The sequence below is a fragment of the Physeter macrocephalus genome, chromosome 20 (genome assembly GCF_002837175.3).
Source record: "Physeter macrocephalus isolate SW-GA chromosome 20, ASM283717v5, whole genome shotgun sequence".
NCBI lineage: Eukaryota > Metazoa > Chordata > Mammalia > Artiodactyla > Physeteridae > Physeter > Physeter macrocephalus.
In genome coordinates, this window is record NC_041233.1 from 85,757,191 (window position 1) to 85,779,188 (window position 21,998).

The 21,998-nt window shown below is 43.5% G+C and overlaps 1 protein-coding gene across 14 annotated transcripts in view; it reads right to left on the reverse strand.

Annotated features, from left to right (window-relative positions):
- The window catches only part of PSD3 (pleckstrin and Sec7 domain containing 3), a 706,021-nt gene that overhangs the window by 613,236 nt on the left and 70,787 nt on the right, over positions 1 to 21,998 (reverse strand). For 13 of the 14 annotated variants that reach the window (XM_055081025.1, XM_055081023.1, XM_055081027.1 and 10 more), the window contains one exon: positions 20,884 to 20,929. In XM_055081025.1, the coding sequence (XP_054937000.1) occupies positions 20,884 to 20,929 (46 nt within the window). Of the gene's footprint in view, positions 1 to 20,883; positions 20,930 to 21,998 lie in introns of those variants that run through there. The other variant, XM_055081035.1, reaches the window with a different exon arrangement.

Genomic DNA, 21,998 nt, shown 5'->3' on the forward strand with positions numbered 1-21,998 from the left:
GCTCCGCGGCACGTGGGATCTTCCCGGACCGGGGCACGAACCCGCGTCCCCTGCATCGGCAGGCGGACTCTCAACCACTGCGCCACCAGGGAAGCCCTCCTCTCAACTTTAGACTAAGACATGTGGCTGCCTACTCAACAAATACATTCAGATCTCTCACCATGTCACATATTTAACATGTCAAAAATCCAGTTTATGACCTTTCCCATGCAAACTGCTCCTTTGCCATTGTTTCCGGTATAAGTTAATGACATCATTCCCTAGCTCAGTAAAATTGACACCTCCACTTGGATATTTAATAGACATCTCAAAGGACAAAAACTCTTGAATTTTTACACCTAGTCTTTACCATCTCCGTAAAAAGGTCTGTCTCCTCTCTTCCACTCATTCTCCATCCCCAATCCCAGCACAAAGCTCCGTGGTTTCTGTCCCCACTTTAGAGATCTGCCCACTGTTCTCCACCTCCTCTGCCACCAGCCAAGGTGCCCTCACTTCCCGCCTGGGCAAACGCAAGCCCCTTGGAAAGGCTTCCCGCTTCCACGGCAGGAATCATCCATTCTCCACATGGCAGCCAGAGAGAATTTTTTAAATACTGATCTTTCCAGGGGCATCGCATTACACTTAGAATGAAATCACAACTCCTTCTGGTTTACAAAGCTCTCTGTACTCTGGCCCTTCTCTACTTCTTTAAGTTTATCCCTTTCCACTCTCCATTCACCCACTAAGTCCAACCACAGGGGTTTCTCTGTGTTCTTAGGGTTGCCAGGTAACATACAGGATGCCCAGTTAAATTCTTTTATTAATTAATATACTTTGATTTTTAGAGCAATTGAGCAGAAAGTAGAGTTTCCATATACCACCTCCATCCTCCCACACAATTTTCCCTATTGATATCTTGTGATACATTTGTTACAACTGGTGAATCAATATTAACACATTATTATTAAATAAAGTCCATAGTTCACTCTTTATATTGTACACTTCTATAGGTTTTGGCAAATGTATAATGACATGTGCTTAGTGGCACATGTTTATCTTTTTTGGAGTTACATTATCACACAGAATAGTTTCACTGACCTAATGATCCCGGGTGCCCCAGCTACTCAACTCCCCTCTTATTCCCCTCCAACCCCTGGTAATTGTTGACCATTTTATTCTCTATAATTCTGCCTCTTCCAGAAAGTCATATTGTTGGAATTATACAGTATGTACCCTTTCCAGACTGGCTTCTTTCACTTAGCAGAGTACATTGAAGGTTCTTCCATGTTTTTGTGGCTTGATGGTTCATTTCGTCTTGTTGCTGAGTGATATTCCACTGTATGGATATATCAAACTTCGTTTCTGTTCACCTATTGAAGAATATTGCTTCCAAGGTTTGGCAATTATGAATAAAGCTGCTATAAACACTCATGTGCAGGTGTTTTGTAGATAAAAGTTTTCAGCTCATTTGAGTAAATATCAAGGAGCAAGATTGCTGGACTGTATGGTTAGAGTATGTTTAGCATTGTAAGAAACTGCCAAACTGTCTCCTGAGGTGGCTGTACCATTTTGCATTCCCATCAGTAATGCATGAGAGTTCCCATTGCTCCATAGTCTCACCAGCATTTGGTGGTGTCAGTGTTTTAGATTCTAATCATTCTAATAGCTGTATAGTTTGTTAGGAAATTTGCAATTTCCTGATGACATAAGATGCTGAGCATTTTTTCAGAGGCTTATTTGCCACCTGTGTATCTTCTTTGATGAGTGTCTATTCAGATCTTTTACCTTCTTTGTAATTGGATCATTTGTTTTCTTTCTTTCTTTCTTTCTTTCTTTATTATTTATTTATTTTTGGCTGTGTTCGGTCTTCGTTGCTGTGCGCGGGCTTTCTTTTAGTTGCAGTGAGCGGGGGCTACTCTTTGTTGTGGTGCGCGGGCTTCTCACTGCGGTGGCCTCTCTTGTTGTGGAGCACGGGCTCTAGGCAAGCGGGCTCAGTAGTTGTGGCTCATGGGCTCTAGAGCACAGGCTCAGTAGTTGTGGCGCATGGGCTTAGCTGCTCCGTGGCATGTGGGATCCTCCTGGACCAGGGCTCGAACCCACGTCCCCCGCATTGGCAGGCGGGCTCCCAGCCGCTGCGCCACCAGGGAAGCCCCCGATCATTTGTTTTCTTATTGTTGAGTTCTTTGTGCTATTTTGAATAAGTTCTTTACTTGTATGTTTTGCAAATATTTTCTCTCAGTTTTTGGCTTGTTCTTTCATTCTCTTAACAATATCTTTCAACAGAAGTTTTTAATTTTAATGAAATTCTATTTAACGAATTTTTCTTTCATGGATTGTGCTGTTAGGTGTTGTATCTAAAAAGTCGTCATCAAATGCACCACTTACATGTTCTCATATCTTATCTTCCAGAAGTTTTATAGTTTTAAATTTTATACTTAGGTCTATGTTCCATTTTGAGCTAATTTGGGGGAAGGGTGTAAGGTCTATGTCTAGATTAATTTTGTGCATGTGGATGTCCAGTTGTTCTAGCACCATTTGTTGGAAAGACTATCCTTTCTCTGTTGAATTGCCTTTGCATCTCTGTCAAAGAGCCGTTGACTATACTTATGCAGGTCTATTCCTGAACTCTCTATTCTGTTCTACTGGCCATTTGTTTATTCTTTTACCAGTACTACACTGTCTTGATTACTGTAGCTTTACAGTCTTGATGTTGAGTAATGTCAGTCCTCTAACTTTGTTCTTCTTCAATATTATGTTGGATATTGTGGGTATTTTGCCTATGCATACAAACTTTAGAATCAGTTTCTTGATAACCACAAAATAACTTCCTGGTATTTTCATTGGTACTGCACTGACTCTATAGGTCAGGATGAGAAGCACTGACATCTTGACAATATTGTCTCTGCCTATCCTTGAACTTATTTAGATCTTCTTTGATTTCTTTCATCAAAGCTTTTTTGAGTTTCCTTCATATAGATCTTGCACATATTTTGTTAGGTTTATATATTCCTAAGTCTAAGTGTTTCTTTCTTTATTCTTTTTCTTTTTCTTTTTCTCTCTTTTTTCTTTCTCTTTTTCTTTTTTCTTTTTTTTTTTGGTGGTAATGCAAATGGTATTGTGTTTTTAATTTAAAATTCCAATTGTTGGGAATTCCCTGGTGGTCCAGTGGTTAATGTGGACCTGGGGTTCGATCCCTAATCGGAGAACTAAGATCCCACAAGCCGTGTTGTGTAGCCAAAAAATAAAAAATTAAAAAATTAATAATAAATAGAATAAAATAAAATTCCAATCTTTCATTGCTGATATATAGGAAGGCAGTTGACTTTTGTATATTAAACTTGTGTCCACAAATCTTCATGTAATTGCTATTAGTTCTAAGAATTTGTGGTTGATTCTTTAGGAGTTTTCTACATGCACCCAGTTAAATTTGAATTTCAGGTAAACAACAAAGTTTTTCTTGGTATACGTATGTGCCAAATATTGTATGGGACATATTAATACTAAAATAAAAATAGCTGGTTATCTAAAATTCAAATTTAACTGGTTATCTTGTATTTTTATTTCTATATCTGGCAACCCTACCCATTTCTCATTGCACTAAGCTCATTTTTGCCTTGGAGAATTTCAGCAAATAGTTCCTCTTCCTGTGATGCTGTTTCTCCTACTTTGCACGGTTGTCTTGTTCTTGTTCTTCAGAACTTAGTTCAAATGTCATCTCTTCAGACAGGTCCCCCCCCCGCCCCCGCCGCCCAGTCTAATCCAAAGTCTCCTCCTCTATCACATCAGCCTATTTTAATGCTTTGCTTAGCAGCCATCACTTAACGATTTATTGACTAATTGACCCATTGATTGTCCGTCTCACTAAGGTGCCTTTTCTTGCTCAGCACTGCACCCTCAATACCTAGAATTCTGCCTGTCACTTGTAGGTGCTCAATAAATATTCGTTAAATTGATAATTGAATGAAAGTACTTTACCCCACAAAGCTGAGTATTTAATCCTTCCTCTTTTTCCTTTGTGTTTATATCCAATCACCAAATCATGTCCAAAAATCCCACCAAAGTTACCTCCAACCCATCCTTTCTCCTTAGGACTGCAGTGTCAGTCCTCTGACTCAGTCCTCAGCTGGGGAGGAAACTCTCAGTATCTTAGCATCCTAAACTGAATGGTGTCATGCATCTCCTGCACACTAAATTTTCTTTTAGTGTCTGTCTTCTCTTAGACTAAGCTCCACAAAGGAGGAACTGTGTCTGCGGGCTGCTGTGTCCTCTGTGCCTGGCATGGAGACTGACACATAGTAAATATTCAGTAAGTGTTATCCATTATTATTTTAGGGTAGAGACAATAATCATTTATTAAAACCCATTTCACTTCAATGAAAGATGCCTACTAACTAGAATTTGAATTAAATATAATCTTACCAGTGACATTCATGTCATGACTCATTCATCAGTTATAACTCCGGGCTGGCTACGGATTCGGAATTCAGCAAAAATCAACAGAAAGCTTTCCGTGAGAATCAGTTGGCTATATGGAATTGATAATAAAGAGCACTGTATATTTTATTATTTCTAAATTGTGTTACATATCCTTTATGTCAGTTATAGACATATATTGACACACACGTACCTACAAATACCTTTTTTTTGGAGCTGGTTGTTAAACATCTACTGATACACTACCGCTTGTGGTGGTTTTATCAGACGTGAATTTTTCCAATTAAAAAGTTTGGTGGACATAAACTTGATGGGCAGAAAATGCTACATCTTTGTCGTTTTTCTCTGCATTTACATGATTCTGTACTAGTTTCCTGTGGCTGCTATAACAAAGTACCACAAAGAGTGTGTCTTAAAACGGAACTTCCCTGGTGGTGCAGTGGTTGCGCGTCCGCCTGCCGATGCAGGGGAACCGGGTTCGCGCCCCGGTCTGGGAGGATCCCACATGCCGCGGAGCGGCTGGGCCCGTGAGCCATGGCCGCTGGGCCTGCGCGTCTGGAGCCTGTGCTCCGCAACGGGAGAGGCCGCAGCAGAGGGAGGCCCGCATACCACAAAAAAAAAAAAAACAAAAAAAAAAACGGAACTTCATTCTCTCACAGTTCTGAAGGCTAGAAGTCTGAGACCAAGGAGTCAGCAGGGCCACGCCCCCTCTGAGGCTCTGGGTAGAACCCTTCGCTGCCTCGTCCTAGCTCCTGGGGGCGGCTGGTGATCCTTGGTGCTCCTTGGCTTGCAGCTGCCCCTCTCCATCTCTGCCTCTGCCGTCACATGGCTTCTCCCCCGGGCCTTCACACTGTCTTGTCTTGAGGGCCCCAGCCATGTTGAAGTAGGGCCCCTTCACCCCAGTATGGCCTCCTCTTAACTAACTGCATCTGCAGTGACCCTGTTTCCAGTAAGGTCACACACTGGGGGTTAGAACTTCAACATAGCTTCTGGGGGGACACAATTCAACTCAACAATTACTAATGAAGAATAGATTTAGGTAAGATTCCTTATAAGATCGAACTTAATGAAGTCTGTTTATCTTTGATTTCAATTAGAACAAAGCACAGGAAACACTGCCCAGACTCCCTTTCTCTCCTAACCTTCCTGCTTTCCCAATACAATGCGATTCTTAGAATATCGAGGTGATCACTGCATAATAACTGCTTGGATTCACAGTTCTATCTGATGGCAAAAGTGCTTCCAGTGTGGCTACTAGAATAGAGGTGGTGTGCAGGCTTTGTGACCAGACAGACCTGAGTTCAAATGCCAGACAGATCTTATCAGTTCTGTGACCTTGGGAACAGTACTTCAACCTCTTTAGACTTCAGTGTTCTCATCTGTAAAACGGAGATACTAATATCTGTTCAGTAGCACTCAATGCTGTGAGGATTTTATGGGATAACAGACTATGCCTGACACATAGTAAGCGCTCATTTAAAGTAGCTGTTTGGGCTTCCCTGGTGGCGCAGTGGTTGAGAGTCCGCCTGCCGATGCGGGGGACACGGGTTCATGCCCCGGTCCGGGAGGATCCCACGTGCCGCGGAGTGGCTGGGCCCGTGAGCCATGGCCGCTTAGCCTGCGCGTCCGGAGCCTGTGCCCCGCAATGGGAGGGGCCACAACAGTGAGAGGCCCGCGTACCGCACAAAAAATAAATAAATAAAGTAGCTGTTATTACTATTGTTTTTTGTTGCTGTTGTTGTTACTTGATAAATCCCAGTCAGTCATCTTGTTTAAAGTAATTGTTCCTTGCCTGTTGGAGTGTCTGCTGCAGGTCGGTTACCCTGGAAGCCAGCACTTAGGCGGTGACTCACTTGCAGGACGTTTGCTGGAAGGACTGTCAGAATCAAGTGGGGAAATCAGTGCGGCAGGACCAGACAGAGGGGGCCCGGGAGGACCAGTTCTACAGCGCCGGGGGTGGGGGTGGGGGCTCTGGAGCTAGAGTGGCCCCAGCTGGAGCGAGGGGGCTGCACCTTTAGACGCCCACAGCAGCCACTCACTGGACGTGGGCTCCCCGGCGTGGGGAGCGCGACCGCGGACAAGGCTGCCCCTGCAGAGGCCGGCGGTCCGGGGCAGTGAGCTAGCTGAGCGAGCTGTCGCCGCCCACGCTTTCCGTGGCTGGGAGGAGCTCTTCCGTCCCAGGCGGGCGGGCGGCCGGGTCTGCGTCGTGCGTCACAGCGCCCCCTATAGCGTCCAGTAGATGTAGGATTTTCTCCCCTGACCCCAAAGAAGTAGGCTTCTTAAGTCAATAATTTCACAATCACATCTGCGAAGCTTTCTTCACAAACCCCAAATTCTCAAGTCCTTTCTCCACACTTGTTTACTTCAGGGGAAACAGGCTTCAGCGGAAGGAAGACTGACCTTGTCACAGAGGCAGGCAGGCAGCCTTATCTCACGGGTCACCAGCGTGCCAGACCCTCACCAAGCTCGGCGGAGCGCAGAGTCTCGTCCACGTGAAGGCTGTAATAGCGCACGTGGTGTGGTGTGCCTGGGTGTGGGAAACGACAAGAACCGCGTCCATTTAGCAATCCCACTCCTCTCCACCTGTAATTCCACTGCTCCTTTATCCAGAAAGTTCTGGCTCGCTAGGTCACCATGATCACTTTAGTTTATACCCTACACTCTAAAAGATTAAAAAGCAGTGTAAAAGCCCAGAGAGGAGACCATCTTTGCCCTGATCCAGCATCTGAATCACTCTGGCCATCTGACTGTTGCCATCACGGATCAGCTCCCCACCTGGCGTCCATCTGGCCACTTTTCTTTCTTGATTTCCGACGCATGGTTGCCTCCCTCTTTGCATGACCCCTTCTTTCTTGACCTCTGGCCCGCTCACGGCTGGCAGCTGCACAGGACCGTCAGTCTTAGCTGAGATCCTTGGCTTTCAGTGTTTGTCTTGTTTGGGGGCTGTTGTTAACCCAGTGTTTTTCGTTGCTGCCTTGTCCTTCTGGATCTTACTTATATCTCTTCTGAGCTGTGGCCAGTGGGAAGCCCTCTTGGACTGTCCTGACCCCACGGCTCCTCAGGTTTTAGGGCAGTGCCCCTGTGTCCAAGTTTGGTCCGAGACATCACAGCTCTCCTGGCTGAGTAAGAGCCTGTCAGGTTGGAGCGAGGAAGGCAGGGTGGGGTGGTGGAAAAAGGGATGGACCAGGAATCAGAGGCCTGGGGACTGGTCGTTGAACCCTGCAATGTCAGCGCTCGAAGGAGCTTAGAGATTGTATTGTGAAAATCTGTTATTTAATTTAAAAGGGGACCAATGCCCAGAGAAAAGTGTCTTGCCTCAGTTATAGAGCTATTTAGTGGCAGAGCTTGTATGAAAATCTGAGCCCGGAGTCTAGTCTCCTGGTTTCTGCTCACAAACAGTATGAACTCAGCAAACACATGTCTCTGAGGCTCACCTTCCTCATCTCCCTCCAGAGGACAGCAATAGCCTCAAATAGGATCAATGTGATTAAATACGATCATGTATGCAGGAAGGATGTCTAAAGCCTTAATGCAAGGTAATATGAAGTCTCTCATTTGTCTTCTTGACAGGCTATAGATAGTTAAGTACCTTATTTTTCTTGTGCTTATTTTTTGAGACATAAGTCTACATGTTACAGGAGGAGACAAACACACATCACTCCCCTAAGGTTAGACTTAACTTACCTACCTGGGGCTAGTGACAAGAGTAGCAAGCACTTAACTAATCAAGTTATCTAAGATTTTGAAGAATAGTAAACTTTGCTGCATTTTTCATGATTAATCTATTTTTTTCTCATAATCTATAAGGTGAGTTCAATGAAATTACACATACACAACTTATTTTTTAAAGGTTATATTCCATTTATCATTATCCAGTATTGGCTCTATTCCCTATGCTGTACAATGTATCCTTGTAGCTTATTTATTTTATACCCAGTAGTTTGTACCTCTTAATTCCCTCCCCCTATCTTGCCCCACCCCTCTTCCCTCTCCCCAGGTAACCACAAGCTTGTTCTCTATAGTATCTGTCTATTTCTTTTATTTCACTAGTTTGTTGTAATTTTTAGATTCCACATATAAGTGATATCATACAGTATTTGTCTTTCTCAGTCTGACTTATTTCACTTAGCATAATGCCCTCCAAGTCTATCCATGTTGTTGCAAATGGCAAAATTTCATTGTTTTTTTTATGGCTGAGTAGTATTCCATTGAATATATGTAGCACATATTCTTTGTTCATTCATCTGTTGATAGACACAGGTTTTGCTTCCATATCTTGGTTATTGTTAATAATGCTACTATGAACATGGGGGTGCATGGCTCTTTTCAAATTAGTGTTGTTGGTTTTTTTCTGATACATGTCCAGGAGTGGGATTGCTGGGTCATATGGTTTCAGTTTTTTGAGAAACCTCCATATTGTTTTCCATAGTGTCTGCATCAATTTACATTCCCAGTATATAATTTATTTTGGTCTCAAATAATTTGTAGAACTAGGAAAAGAAAAGGAAGGTAACCAGAATGTAAAGTTTGTCTCAAACTTTTTCCACATTTAAAACAACAAAATGGAGTAGAGGAAAGAGCATGAGGTTTGGGCTGGGAGGCTCAGACATGAGAAGGGTGGATTTACATAATCGGGGTAAGCTGTTCTCCCTCAGGTTACCACCATATCAGAAAAGGAAAACGATAAGATTCCTGCCTCACCAGGTCATTGTGAAGTCAAGCAAGAGAACGTACCTGAAGGAGTTTTATAAACTCTAAAGCAGATTCAAACTTCTGCTCAAGCCTGTTTAGTTTCCGTGTACCCTGTTGGCCTACACCGTGCATTACCATTTTTTACCTGCTTGCTAACCTTTTTAGAAAGGAGATTTCATATGGAACTTGGATTTCTGTCTCTACTTGGCAGCCCTGGACTGACATTCCAGGGAGCGGGAGCATCAGGACAGCCCACCTACCACGGAGACCAGGTGAGAGCTGCCGCTCATCTTCGGGCCACCGCTCACCATCGGGCCACCGCTCATCATCGGGCCACCTCTTGTTTTTATTACATTGAAATTTTTCTTGTAATGGTGTGAAGAAATAGTGAAACATTTCTTAGATTCAAGTCTTCATCAAAAGTTAGAAAATGAAAGATAGACTGAGAGGGTTGCAAGGCTCAGAAAAAATGAGAGGAAGTGTGTTTCTTTGCAGAAGCTAAGTAATGTTTATGTGTTTACTATGCAAACAAGTCTATCTGTATTCAAAGTACGTCCTAAGATGCCTTTAGGAAACAAGCCCAGCCTGAATACTGTGACATGACTGGACATGTCAGGCAGTGTTAGCGATATTATGTCAGCGTCTCCTTATCTATTATTTCTCCTCCTCTCTCTACTTAGCAGGATAGGAACTGCTTTCACAGTCATCAAGTCCCTCTGCGACCCTGAAGCCCTCTATCATAACATTTTTGTAGTATTATCCAGTAAGTATCAAGTGTCTCCAGTTTAAGTGTGAATTGCTTATTTTTAACCTCCCCACATTTCCAGCCTTAAATTCCAGTTCATATAAGGGAATATGAATTTAAGGACCAGAAGGACAGACAGTTGTCCACCATCTGCCACAGGAAGTCACTTGTGCAAGATGTAAAAATTGACTCAGAGCATGAGATCAGTTATAAAGTCCAGAGGCCTATCAGCCTGAATTTCCTCCTGATTGGCCTTGAGTACATTCCTTGCAGGTCATATGTTCTACCTTTACTTAATGGCATTTAAACACATTCCCAAACACCCACGAAACTGTGCACCTCAGATTGGGACTTGAACCCACGTGCCAGGACTCAAACCCAGCCTAAAGCCAGATTGGAACTTGAACCCACACGGCCAGGACTTGAAACCGGCCAAAACCCACAGTCTTCCAACTGAGATCACACACATGGTTTCAGGATTTAATGAAGCTAGGGTTCTTGATGTCTCATCGCAGAAATAATTCAGTGAGATACAAAGTGATAGGTAAGAAGTGGATTTATTTAGAGAAAAACACATTCCACAGGCAGAGCGTGGGCCATCTCAGAAGGTGAGAAAAGGCACCTCGGTATGGGGTTGTCAGTTTTTATAGTGGTGGGTAATTTTATAGTCTAATGAGTGGGAGGAGTATTCCAGCTATTTCTGGAAGGGCAGGGATTTCCAGGAATTGGGCCACCGCCCATTTTTTTGATTATGGTTGGCCTTGGAACTGTCATGGCTCCTGTGGCTGTGTCATTTAGCTTGCTGATGTGTTACAATGAGCATATACTGAGGCTCAAGGTCTAGTGGAAGTCGACTTGTCCACCATCTTGGACCCATTTGGTTCTAATCCTCTTATGTCATGTCCTCGGGCTATGTCATTCTTTCAAAAGTTGTGCCCTGCCCCCTCCCCTCCTGTTTCACCCAGGCTAGAAACTCAGTTACCTTGGGTCCTCTTTCTGCCTCAACTTCCACATGAATTTAGCTACTACATGTCATGAATTCTACTCTGAAATATCTCTGGAATCTCACATTTTCCATCCTCACTGTCAAATATCATTGCAATAATTTTTGAGCTTTTCTTTTCCCTGCCTTTTCCCCAGTTCCAGGTATTTTTGTGGTAAGAATCTTTGCTGCAAGGAGTTTTGCTGCACAACTAATTGGCTGTAAGACAATTTTATTGTAAAAGATAAGAAGGACATAATAAAAAAAGATTAAAAGGACATAATGAAACATGACAAATTAATAACAAAAAATTTTTAAGATTTTATTGTAAAAAATGAAAACACAAAAAAATATTTGACTACCTTTAAAATGTGTAGATTCAGGGTTATAGTTGTATTGGGGTATATCTTAGAGAAAGTGATGATACTTTCTTTCTCAATGTTGATCATTAAGGATTCAGGATCTAATGTCAGACGTAAATTCTTTATGATATAAAAAAATTTGCTGCAAGTCTCTCCAGATTTCCCTGGAAGTAAAACAAACAGACAGGGACACTGCTATTTTTCATCAGTATATGGAACATATGTAACTGCTAGAACATATCTGGGCTATACTGAAATGTTCCATCACATACCTAGTCCTTATATTCCACCAAATCAAGGAAGCCACATTCTGTGCCAAATACCAAAATTCCATTTACATCATGTTCTCCATTATCGAATGGCAAAAAATTTCACATTTTCAAGAAACTTACACTCATCAGGAATCACATAACTATTTCTTTTGAGTGGGTAGGAGGACCTTGATGCTTCTTTTGCCTCCAACTTCTAATATTGTTAATATTGATAAATTTTGTTAAAAGTGCAGGAGAGAACAAGTGGTGTATCTAAATCAGCCAAAGAATGGATCATTAATGCTCTTGAAGACTGTTGTGAATTACTAGGTGCATCTTTTTATTGTCTTTAATGGCACTGAAACCCAGTTGGTTTATCTTTTAGAGCAAAACTGTCCTACAGCCAGATAGCTGTGCAATGAAACTGCTTGCAGCAAAGATGTTTATGGCAAAAATACCAGACGTGCTTTCCCGCACCCCACTGCATTCTTTATGTTGTGTATATATTTACATGCAAACAAATAGTATAACCATCTCTCTTGTTCCTGTGATTTTCTATTGTCTGATGAGGTTCAAAGCTCTTACGGTGGCACCTTCCAGAGCTGGGCCCTTGTTTATCCCTTCAACCTCAGTTTTGATAATATCAAAGCCCATTCAGACCCCACTCATTCATTCATGAATTTCACAAATTTTTATTGAACACCTGTAATATTCTGAGTGTTATTCTAGGTTCTGAGGACACATCAGTGAACAAAACAGACAAAAATGTCTACCTTTCTGGAGCTTATATTCTGGGGATGGGTTGTAGGTGGCAAATAATAAACTAAATAGGTAGAATATAGAGTGTTTGATAGTTATATGTGCTATGAGAAAATAAAAAATAAGAGGATAGGGTGTAAGAGGAGGGATGGCAATTTTCTGTAAGAGGATTAGGAAGGCCTACGGAGAAGGGTCTTTGAGTAAAAACTGGAGGGGGAGAGAAGTGTGGCTCGGGGAGGCTGGGGGGAGCGCTAGGCTCCCGGGGGGGTGGGTGGGGAGCGGCCAGTCGGGGAGTAGAAAGAGGTAAGAGGGATGGGAGGGTCAGATCATTCAGGGCCTTGGTCGGCCACAGTGAAGACTTCAGCTTTTACTCAGTGAAATGGGAGTCATGGGGGTTTTTGAGCTGGAGAATTACATGATCTGTCTTACCATATATGCGGATCGATCGCCCTGTCCGCTCTGCTGAGAATGGATTGAAGTGGGGCAGCCCTGCGAGAGATGGTGGTGGCTTGGATGAAGGTGGAAGCAAAGAGCTGGTAAGATGTGATTGGGTTCTGGATCCTTTCACTGGAGCCAAAAGCATTTGCTGACACTTTGGAGAGAGGATTACAGAGAGGATTCAATCGTGACTCCTAGGCATGTGGCTTGAGCAACTAAAGGATGCGGCTGCCATGACTAAGAAGAGGCAGACCATGGGAGGGGCCAATGGAGGAGGTGGAGAGGGTAAGAAGTTCAACTTGGCGGGTATTAGGTTTGAGATGCATGCTGAAGAGGCAGCTTGAGATGCGCCCCCTTCACACCCAGGAATAGCAGTGTTCTCACCTTTCCCTCCTTACCTCATTCTTTTGTGTTTATGTGGGTTTTTGCACTTGCTTAAATGCACTTTCCTTTTGGCCTCCACTTTACCTCTTATTGCATTGCATTGTACTTATTGTTTTATCTTTTCTCTTCCTTTCATCATACTGTCCTGCTACTCATCTTCAGCATAATGCCTGATACAAAATAATCAAGAAAAGTCTATTGAATAATTCAAACCTATTGGGGCCACAATCTCCTATGTTCAGTTGTTAGATTTCTTGATATATGTTGCTATTTTTTTCTCCCCCACAATAAGAGCTGTTTGGCACACATTGTTTTAATCAATGTGAATTAAATTCTATTTTTGTTGGTGTGCTTTTTTTCCCATTCCCTTGGGCATGCGATTTATCAAGCATGAGTAGTATCTGGCACACAGAGTCTCTAACAGCTTCCTTTTATTATTAGATCAATGATTGAATTCTTAAGAAAGGAACAATCTGGAAAGAGAATGCCCCAATTCCTTGAAAATGGTGCTAAAGAGAAGACATGGCAGTATAAACAATGAACAGTGAAGTTGCTTTGGGGGCACTTGAAGCCTTATTTATGGAAACTTGGAACCATTTTAAAGTATTTTTTCAGCAGCCAGTGAGTTAGTTATGATAGTTTGGCCTCTGAATATTGGATGCATTTATCATGTCTTTCTTTACTGTTTGGCATATTTTAAAAGAAACATGAAGTAAACAACTAATTTTAACAAACAAATTCTCACCCACACCTCTCCACCTTCACCAGACCTCCAGTCCCTCTCTGCCCTCAGTTAACAGCTATTTTCCTCATTTTTTTTCAGAACCAAGCCTTCATAATTTATATTTATGTCTAACCTTTTTTTTTACATAAATGGGCCCCTACTGCGTTATCCTTTCTGTCACATAGTTTTCTTTCACTTAACATATCTTAAGCAGGCTTAAAAAGTTATAGCATGTAAAACAGCTAATACATATCAGTATACTTTTTTCTCGTCAATACCTCCATAACATCCCACTGTATAGATGGGCTATAACCTAATTTAAAACATCCTACTCTTGAGTATTCATGGTTAGACATTTACTGTTGCAATAAAAAATGCTACAGTGAACAACTTTGTGTATGTACACACACATATATATACCTATATATACAGATACATTAGCATTAAGTACAATAGGTATTTGTATGTATACATATTACTATATGTATTTGTATGTATATGTATATATAGGTATATATGTGTATACATACGCAAAGCTGTTCGTATACAAGCTTCATGCTAATTATCTGTAGGATACTTTTCAAAAGGGCAATTGCTGTTATAATTTTTGACATATAATTGACAAGTCTGAGAAACCCAGCAGGTTACACTGGCGTCCACAAACACAGGCTGCACAAAATTTAATCAGGACCCAGGTTTCCATTATCAAAGCCTCGTTAACCAAGCCATCCGCACTCATTTCGAGATTGCTGGCTGGCCAAAAAAGCAAGTAGCAGATGTTGACCTTGCAGAGGTTCACTTAATAGAGTTGAACTTGATTCAGATTCAGTCACTGCTTCCGCAGCCGTCGGGTGTGCCAGTAGTGCCGCAGAGGTGAGGCCGTGGTGTGCACTGCCAGCTCGACGTGCAGGCGTGACTCACACCTTTGCCTTGAAAGGCTCCACTGTGTGTTTGATCCTGGGTGGAGTGGGGTGTGACTCACCCACTGACTCAGCCCCCCCAGCACCTCCCAGACCTGCTGATGGAACTTCCATGTGGGGCGTTAACTCCGTCCCACCCTGCTCTCCAGCAAGTTGGTAAAGAGAGTTGCAGCCTAGGATGGCCTTTGGCTGGGCAGAAAGCAGCTTGTCCTTGGGGTTCTCCATCCCCACCTCCTGCCCTCCACCCAACTACCCAGCTCCCTAAATGTCACTTGAAACGCAAAGGGGTCTTTTAAGTATAAACCAACAAGTGTGGATGGGTAGTATTGTGACTACACATTTCAGTTCAGTCTATGTGCTTAATTACAGGGATATAATTTATCTGTAAATAAATCCGCCAGCATAAGTGCAGTTTGAGCCTCATCCCTCCTAAGCAGGGAGATGGTAGCTTCACAGCCTGGGGGAGCGGACCTCATGTTTTGGGTGGGTTCTTTGTCCTCTACTAAAGCCCCATGCTTCCCCTACCCCTTCCAGAGTCACTTCTGCACATGCTCTGTTTGACAGGGTTAGGAATGGTACAAGATAAATTCCGTGCTACCAATTGTTGGTCTTTTGGTTTATTCTTTTGCTTTCCCCTTCCTTTCAGGAGTTGCCACTGCTTCTCCCCAAATTGTCCCTTTTTCCTCATGCTCCTTGTGGTGTCAGCATCTGCATTAAATCAATGTCTGGTTTATGTTTGTTCAGATTTTTCTGTCTCGCAAGGGATTTTTCTGGGGCTGGCTTTTTTCATGGGGGGAGAGGCTATTTCTCGGCCATTCAGGAAACCTCATTAGTGGGTCAGGAAAGACCAGCTTTTAGGCACAATCATCAGAGAGAGTGTTCCCTACCCACCCCACCACACACACCATAAAACGAGCCCTCTCTATGCTAAATAGCATTTCTACAATTTAAAAACCACTTGAGACTGGCAGAAAGTTCCCCTCAACACCTTCCCTGCATCCTCAGGCCATCCTGCCCTGCGGTTTGGGGTGTTAGCAGATGGGAGGGATGGAGCAGATGTGCTTGAGTAGAAGTGAAGCCAGAGGGAGCATGTTCGTTTCATCATCTGGGTAGAATGTTGTCACAGGTGGTGCTGGAAGAAGACGGCTGTGATCCTGTCCCTTGGGTGATGCTTATTCTGAGCCATGGCTTTAATTTTAGCTGCCTTTCCTAAATTCTTCCAAATTGGCCAGTTAAAAGCACAATATGCCATTTGCAGGAAGCATTTTTTATTTCATCCTCACCTCTTCAATCCATGCTCTGAAAGTGTAGCTTGTCAAGGAGAACCAAGGGCACGGATGTGCTACATCTCAACACCTACTGACACTCACTGCCACATGGAAGCTCAGTTTAGGGGAAGGAGATCTGAGCAGGAGACAGGATCTTAGAAGGAGACCCAGACTGTGGCCTTGAGGAGGTGAGTTAACCTCTCCTGCCTGCCATCCACCCTACCCCAGGCGCAGTCATCTGAAGGCAGGAGGCCAGCTCAGGCCTCTCACAGCCCCTTCTATCTCTACGATCCAAGCACTTAGTTAATTTGTTATTGCACTAGTCCTCCCAAGAAAAAGAAAGAAGTACAAATAAGTGATTACCCAAGTCCCATGAGGTGAAGAAGATTACATTAATGGAAAATCTGCTATAAGTCAAATGATGTAAGTCAGACCAGATGACTGTCCAAGCCCTGGTATTCCTTGAGTACATTACTTTTACTCAGAAACAATGGCACAAGAGAGGGAATATGAGGTCATGTAAAATGTGCTCAGCACAGGGCCGAGAACACAGTCAGGCACCAAGAAGTGAGAGCTGCTATTAAAAATAATAATAGTTTAACTTTTTAAAAATTAATTAATTTATTTATTTATATTTGGCTGCGTTGGGTCTTCATTGCTGCATGCGGGCTTTCTCTAGTTGTGGTGAGCGGGGGCTACTCTTCGTTGTGGTGCGTGGGCTTCGCATTGCAGTGGCTTCCCTTGTGGAGCACGGGCTCTAGGCGCGTGGGCTTCAGTAGTTGTGGCATGAGGGCTCAGTAGTTGTGGCTCATGGGCTCTAGAGCACAGGCTCAGTAGTTGTGGCGCATGGGCTTAGTTTCTCCGCGGCATGTGGGATCTTCCCGGATCAGGGCTCGAACCCGCGTCCCCTGCATTTGCAGGTGGATTCTCAACCGCTGTGCCACCAAGGAAGTTCCCGTTGTTAACTTTTTATAGAAAGTTCCTAATGTGATGTCATAGTCACGTATATTATCTGTCTATATAGTTTCCACTAAGCAAACAGGAATATACTTTTAATTTAATATTGTATAGTATCTCTCCATGAAAGATGCCTCATTTGAACTCCTAAATCATGGACTAATTTTACTACAAAAAATAAAAAGTTTAGGGACACATTTACTCAGGAGAACAGGACAGTCTAGTAAGAAGAGTATGAGCTTCGGGGCTGTCTGGAGTTCTTCTTGGCTGCAAAAATTAAGGACCTTGTAGTTAGACATGGTGCCGCCTTTGAAATAGACACGTTCTGGAATCCTGGGGTGTTACTCTGCACGCAAAGCCTCAGTTTGTTCCTGACCTAACGCAGGGCATCTGCCTGTGAGATGCATGACCAAATCCACCCGTGCACCCCTTCACCAGGTGAGATGCATAATTGGATCTGAAAATGAACGACCACCTTCACCAGGTGGTTGATCTACAACGTCAAAGGATGTGAAAGTCTTGGCTTGGTTTGTGCCTCAAGCCAAAGGTGTAGAACACTGAATTTGATCCCGACTCTTCAGAAGCAAGATGGTTTCCATCTTGGCGGTCTCTCCCAGTTTGCCCAGCACTGTATAGCTGCCACCTCCCTGCCAAAGTGACCTGCCAGCGTCAGGCTTGGCTCAGGTGAGGATGCTTGCGGTCCACTTGGAGCTCTGTACTCAAGCAAGCGGGCTCTGGAGCTGGTTCCCTGCCCCGGGCCTGTGGTGCAGGCTACAAGGGGCAGAGCTGATGCCTCTGTGATGCTCGTGGAGGTGAGAGCCACGGGGCCCTCCTCAGTCCTCACCAAGGGGGAGTCTGTCTGTCCTGCCTTGTCCTGGGGGTTCACTTTGGCCACATGAGACCATCACAACTCACCCAGTACCTGCTAGTCCCTTCCTCCAGGGCAGGTACCATTGCAGTAAGAGCTCCTATCTTCCCAGTGTCTGTCCTTGACCCCCAAAGGCTGATCCTTGAGCCAACTCCCTGATTCTGAGAACCACGGCTTCCTCATGGCCCCAGGAGCCCCCCAAGGTGGATCCCATTCTGAACTAAACTTCTGGACTTGTGATTCAGGCCCTCCCCGACAGCTCTGCATGGTTTGGCCCCAGCCCCCTCTGTACACACACCTCCTTACCCTCTGCCCTCACTCCAGGCCCACTGGCCTTCCTCCTTATCCCACGGGGACCTGTTAAACTTGATCCTAGTTTTGATCCTTTGCAGTAGCTGAGCCTCTGCCCTGTGTGCTCTCCCACCTAATTTTACATGAGTTGTTCCTTCTTATCATGCAGATCTCAGCTCATATGTCACTTTTTCAAAAAGACCTTCCCTGATGACCCCAGTCTCTTTCTCATCACCCTTTCAAAAATCTTTCCAGAGCACTTACCAGTAACTGACACTTGCATATTTTCATTATCATGTGTGTCTTTGTCTGTCTCTGGCCTTACAATTTAAGCTCCATGAGAGCAGGACGTCACCTGCCCAGCCTGTGCTACATCCCAGCACCTGGGACATCTCTTGGCATGTGGAGCTGCTCAGCAAACGCTTAGGAAATGAATGAGTGTTGACCCCATCCCGGGTGGAGGGAGGCCAGAGACCCCCACCCTGCTCATCCCTTCTTTGGCTGCTGCATGGCCACCTCAGCTCACAGCCCCCACCCCGCTGGGCCTGCCTAACACCTGCAGTTTTAGGCTGCACAGGGTAAAAAGATGTCCTGCATTTTGTCACAAAAGCACCACTGTTCTCCTTTTTAAAACAAAATTCAAACACAGCAATGAAAGATCGAGACTTATACTATATACTCATTTCTTCAACATATGGTTAAAATTCTCCTTTCTAACTTTTAAAAGTTGGTTTATCACGAATAAAGCAAAATCACATTCCAGGACATCCTCCATACTCTCCCTCTCTGGCCGCCCCCCCTTCCTTGGCAGAGCCTGAGGGCCCTCATGTAGCGTGGAGCTGGAGCAGAGACACGGGGAGAAGAGCTGGGGGGTCAGGCGGAGGCACTGCTCACCCAGCGGGATGGGCTCCGAGCGTGTGTGCCAGGCTGGGTGCAAATGCTGGGAAACTGAGAACCGTCCCCCGTGAGGGCGGTAATGGATGACAAGCTGGGTTGGCCTGAACCAGTGAGAGAAACTGCACGGCCCCACTTGAACGAGAGGCTTAGCTGAGAACTGCTTGAAAACAGGCTGGAAAGCCAGGCTACCAGGCTGCCCTCAGGGGCGTTGAATCTCACATGGATGCTCCAACCATACAGCCCACAAACCCAGGACCACCCTGGTCTGGAGTAGGGAGTAAGGTGTAGACAGTGCATAGAGAGTGTCAAGGGGAACCAGAAACTAGATTCAGGAACCTTCAGTTGAAATCCAACGCATCTACTGAAGTCCTATCTGTAATTCTAATTCCTAACAATGGTGTAAACTTTGCTCCCTATGGGGCATTTTCTCTACATTACCTTGTTGATCCTTATAACAATCTCATATAGGAGGCAGAGCAAATAATATCATCCTTACAGTCGAGAAAATGGAAACTCCGAGTGGTTAAGAAATTGACCACAATGTCCTAGGTGTTGCCAGATTCTCCTGTGGGTTCAGTTGGTTCAACTGAGTCTAAGAAACCACTTTCCCTAAGTTTTAACTTTGAGTAACTTATATTAGCCTAACGACCTTGCCATTAAAATGGTAATTATTCATTTTATAAAAAGAATCTTAATTTATCAAAGGAATATATGACTTGTTTAAATAACAAACTCCTTTAAATGTATGCTAAAATATTTTTAAATATCTTTATTGATGTATGTGCACTGGTGCATTTAAATGATCAGATTTATTGTATAAATTAAATAGGCAAACTAGAATATGTAAGGAATTCCTATAAATCAATACGACAAAGCAAACAAAATAAAAATGGACAAAAACTTTTACCAGCTGAGTCATGGAAAAGGAGGCCCAGAAGACACACAAACACCTGCTTGAGAAGGAAAGCTAGTCCCCCTCCCCCCTTCCTCCTGGACACATAGCTGCCCAGCCAGGGACCACGACTCCCAGCGCCTCCTAAGGATGCGCCTAACTTTCGCCAATGGAACGTGAGTTGAAGGAGTGTGTGCAGCTTCTGCCTTATTTGCCTGTAAGAAAATTGCTTTCTCAGAAACTCTCTAATTTTTTTCCAAAAGCTAGTGTGTGGCAACTACCCAACTTCAACCATGGGGACGAGGAGGATGACCTAAGGGATGGCAGTGTGACGAAGGGAAGGATCCCCGAATACCAGCCTGACTGCCCAACGCAAGGTGGTTACGCAAGAGAGAACTACTGTACCTGGGGCCTCTTTGTTACATCAGCTTAGCTTTACCCTAACTAATACAATGTTCAACCTAACTAGTAATTGGGAAATTCAGGTTAAAATGAGATGTCATCTCATGCCCTAAGGATGGCAACATTTTAAAAGTCTGATGATACTAAAAATTGGCAAGACCATGGGAAATGAGAAACCTGCAAATAGTTCTGCCAGGAGTGTAAATTGGTATAACCACTTGGAGAACAATTTGTCAATATTACTGAAGTGGAAAATGAGCTCCCTACAGTCTGTTCACTTCACTTCTAGAGACAGTAAACTTGCATACGGAGACTGTCTGTAGGGTGCTTCCAACATCACTTTTATTAGCAAAATTGAAAGCAACCTGAAAGTCCATTAATAAGGGGATAGATAAATAAGTTGTGATATTTTCACATAATTGAGCACAATCAGCACTTAAAATGGATGCACTGCCTCTACGTGCATCAATATGAATAAATTTCAAAAACATAATATTGAAGAGAAAAGAAAGTTGAAGAATATGTACAACATGATAGCACTAGGCAAAATTCAGAGTAGGCAAAGCATAACGATGTATTGCTTTGACTACATATATTTGTGGTAAAAGTATAAAAGTGTAATCTGGAAGAATACATACCAGATTCTTGAGACGGTTGTCTCTGGGGAAGGAAGGTAAGATGGATCTGTGGAGAGAAACAAGGAGGGTTTCAACATGATTCACAACGTTTTATTTCTTTTGTGAAAAGATGTCATGCGAAAATTGTTAACATTTGTTAATTATGGCTGTTGGGTCCGCTCAGTGGTGAGCTACAGCTGGATCACCCCGGGAAGGGTAGACTGTGTGCAGATCCTTCCAGCTCCCCATTCAGTGATATCACCGTGATAGCTGGAAGTATTCACACCAATTCACAGAAATCAGCAAGTCCTACAACTCAGAGCTTTGTTTTCCTCTTGAGAGTTGGCTGTTAACATTGACCACTGGGTACCTACTAAATTAATCTTGGAACTTTAAAATTTTTTTTTAAACTTTTCAAAATATAAAAATTAACATTCTATATCTAATTTTTCAGGATTATGCTTTTTGCACAAAGCATCCTGAATGTGTGTCTTGCTGGTGGTGAAAAAATAAAGCATCTCTCAGAAAGAGCCAATCAAAGGTCAGGCTTTTGAGAAAACCTGGTTCATTGGGTTGGGATACAACTTTGGACCTTCTACTTATTACACATTTTCAATGGCTAGTGTCTTCAAATCATATATGACATTCCCTATGTGATAAGAAGCTTCCTGCCTCTTTTCTAGAAGAAAATGTCTTTCACAGCTGCTAGAATGCCTACATTTACCTCCAAACTCCAGGTGTCGACACAAGTTTGAATCCTACTTCTGTAAAAATAAATCTGGTTTAAAGGGTTTACAAAGTGGCCTTGAGACTCAACGTGGTTTGAGCCAGCCTCTGCGTCCATCACCTTGGGAAATGGGAATCACATCCTCTGAACCCCACATTGGGACAAGTGGCCACATAAGGAGGGAGGACTGCGGGAAGGGTGTTTGACTTCAGTTCTGTCATTAAGATTCTGGGTTTTTGATCTTCCAATCGTAGTACCAGGTGACAAAGGTGACTTATTCCTCATTAATCGCACACAAATCAATCCTTGGAATGATTATTTTTAAATAATTTTCCAATTTTGTTTGTTTTTTTTTTTTTTTTTTTTGTGTGTGTGTGTGGTATGCGGGCCTCCCTCTGCTGTGGCCTGG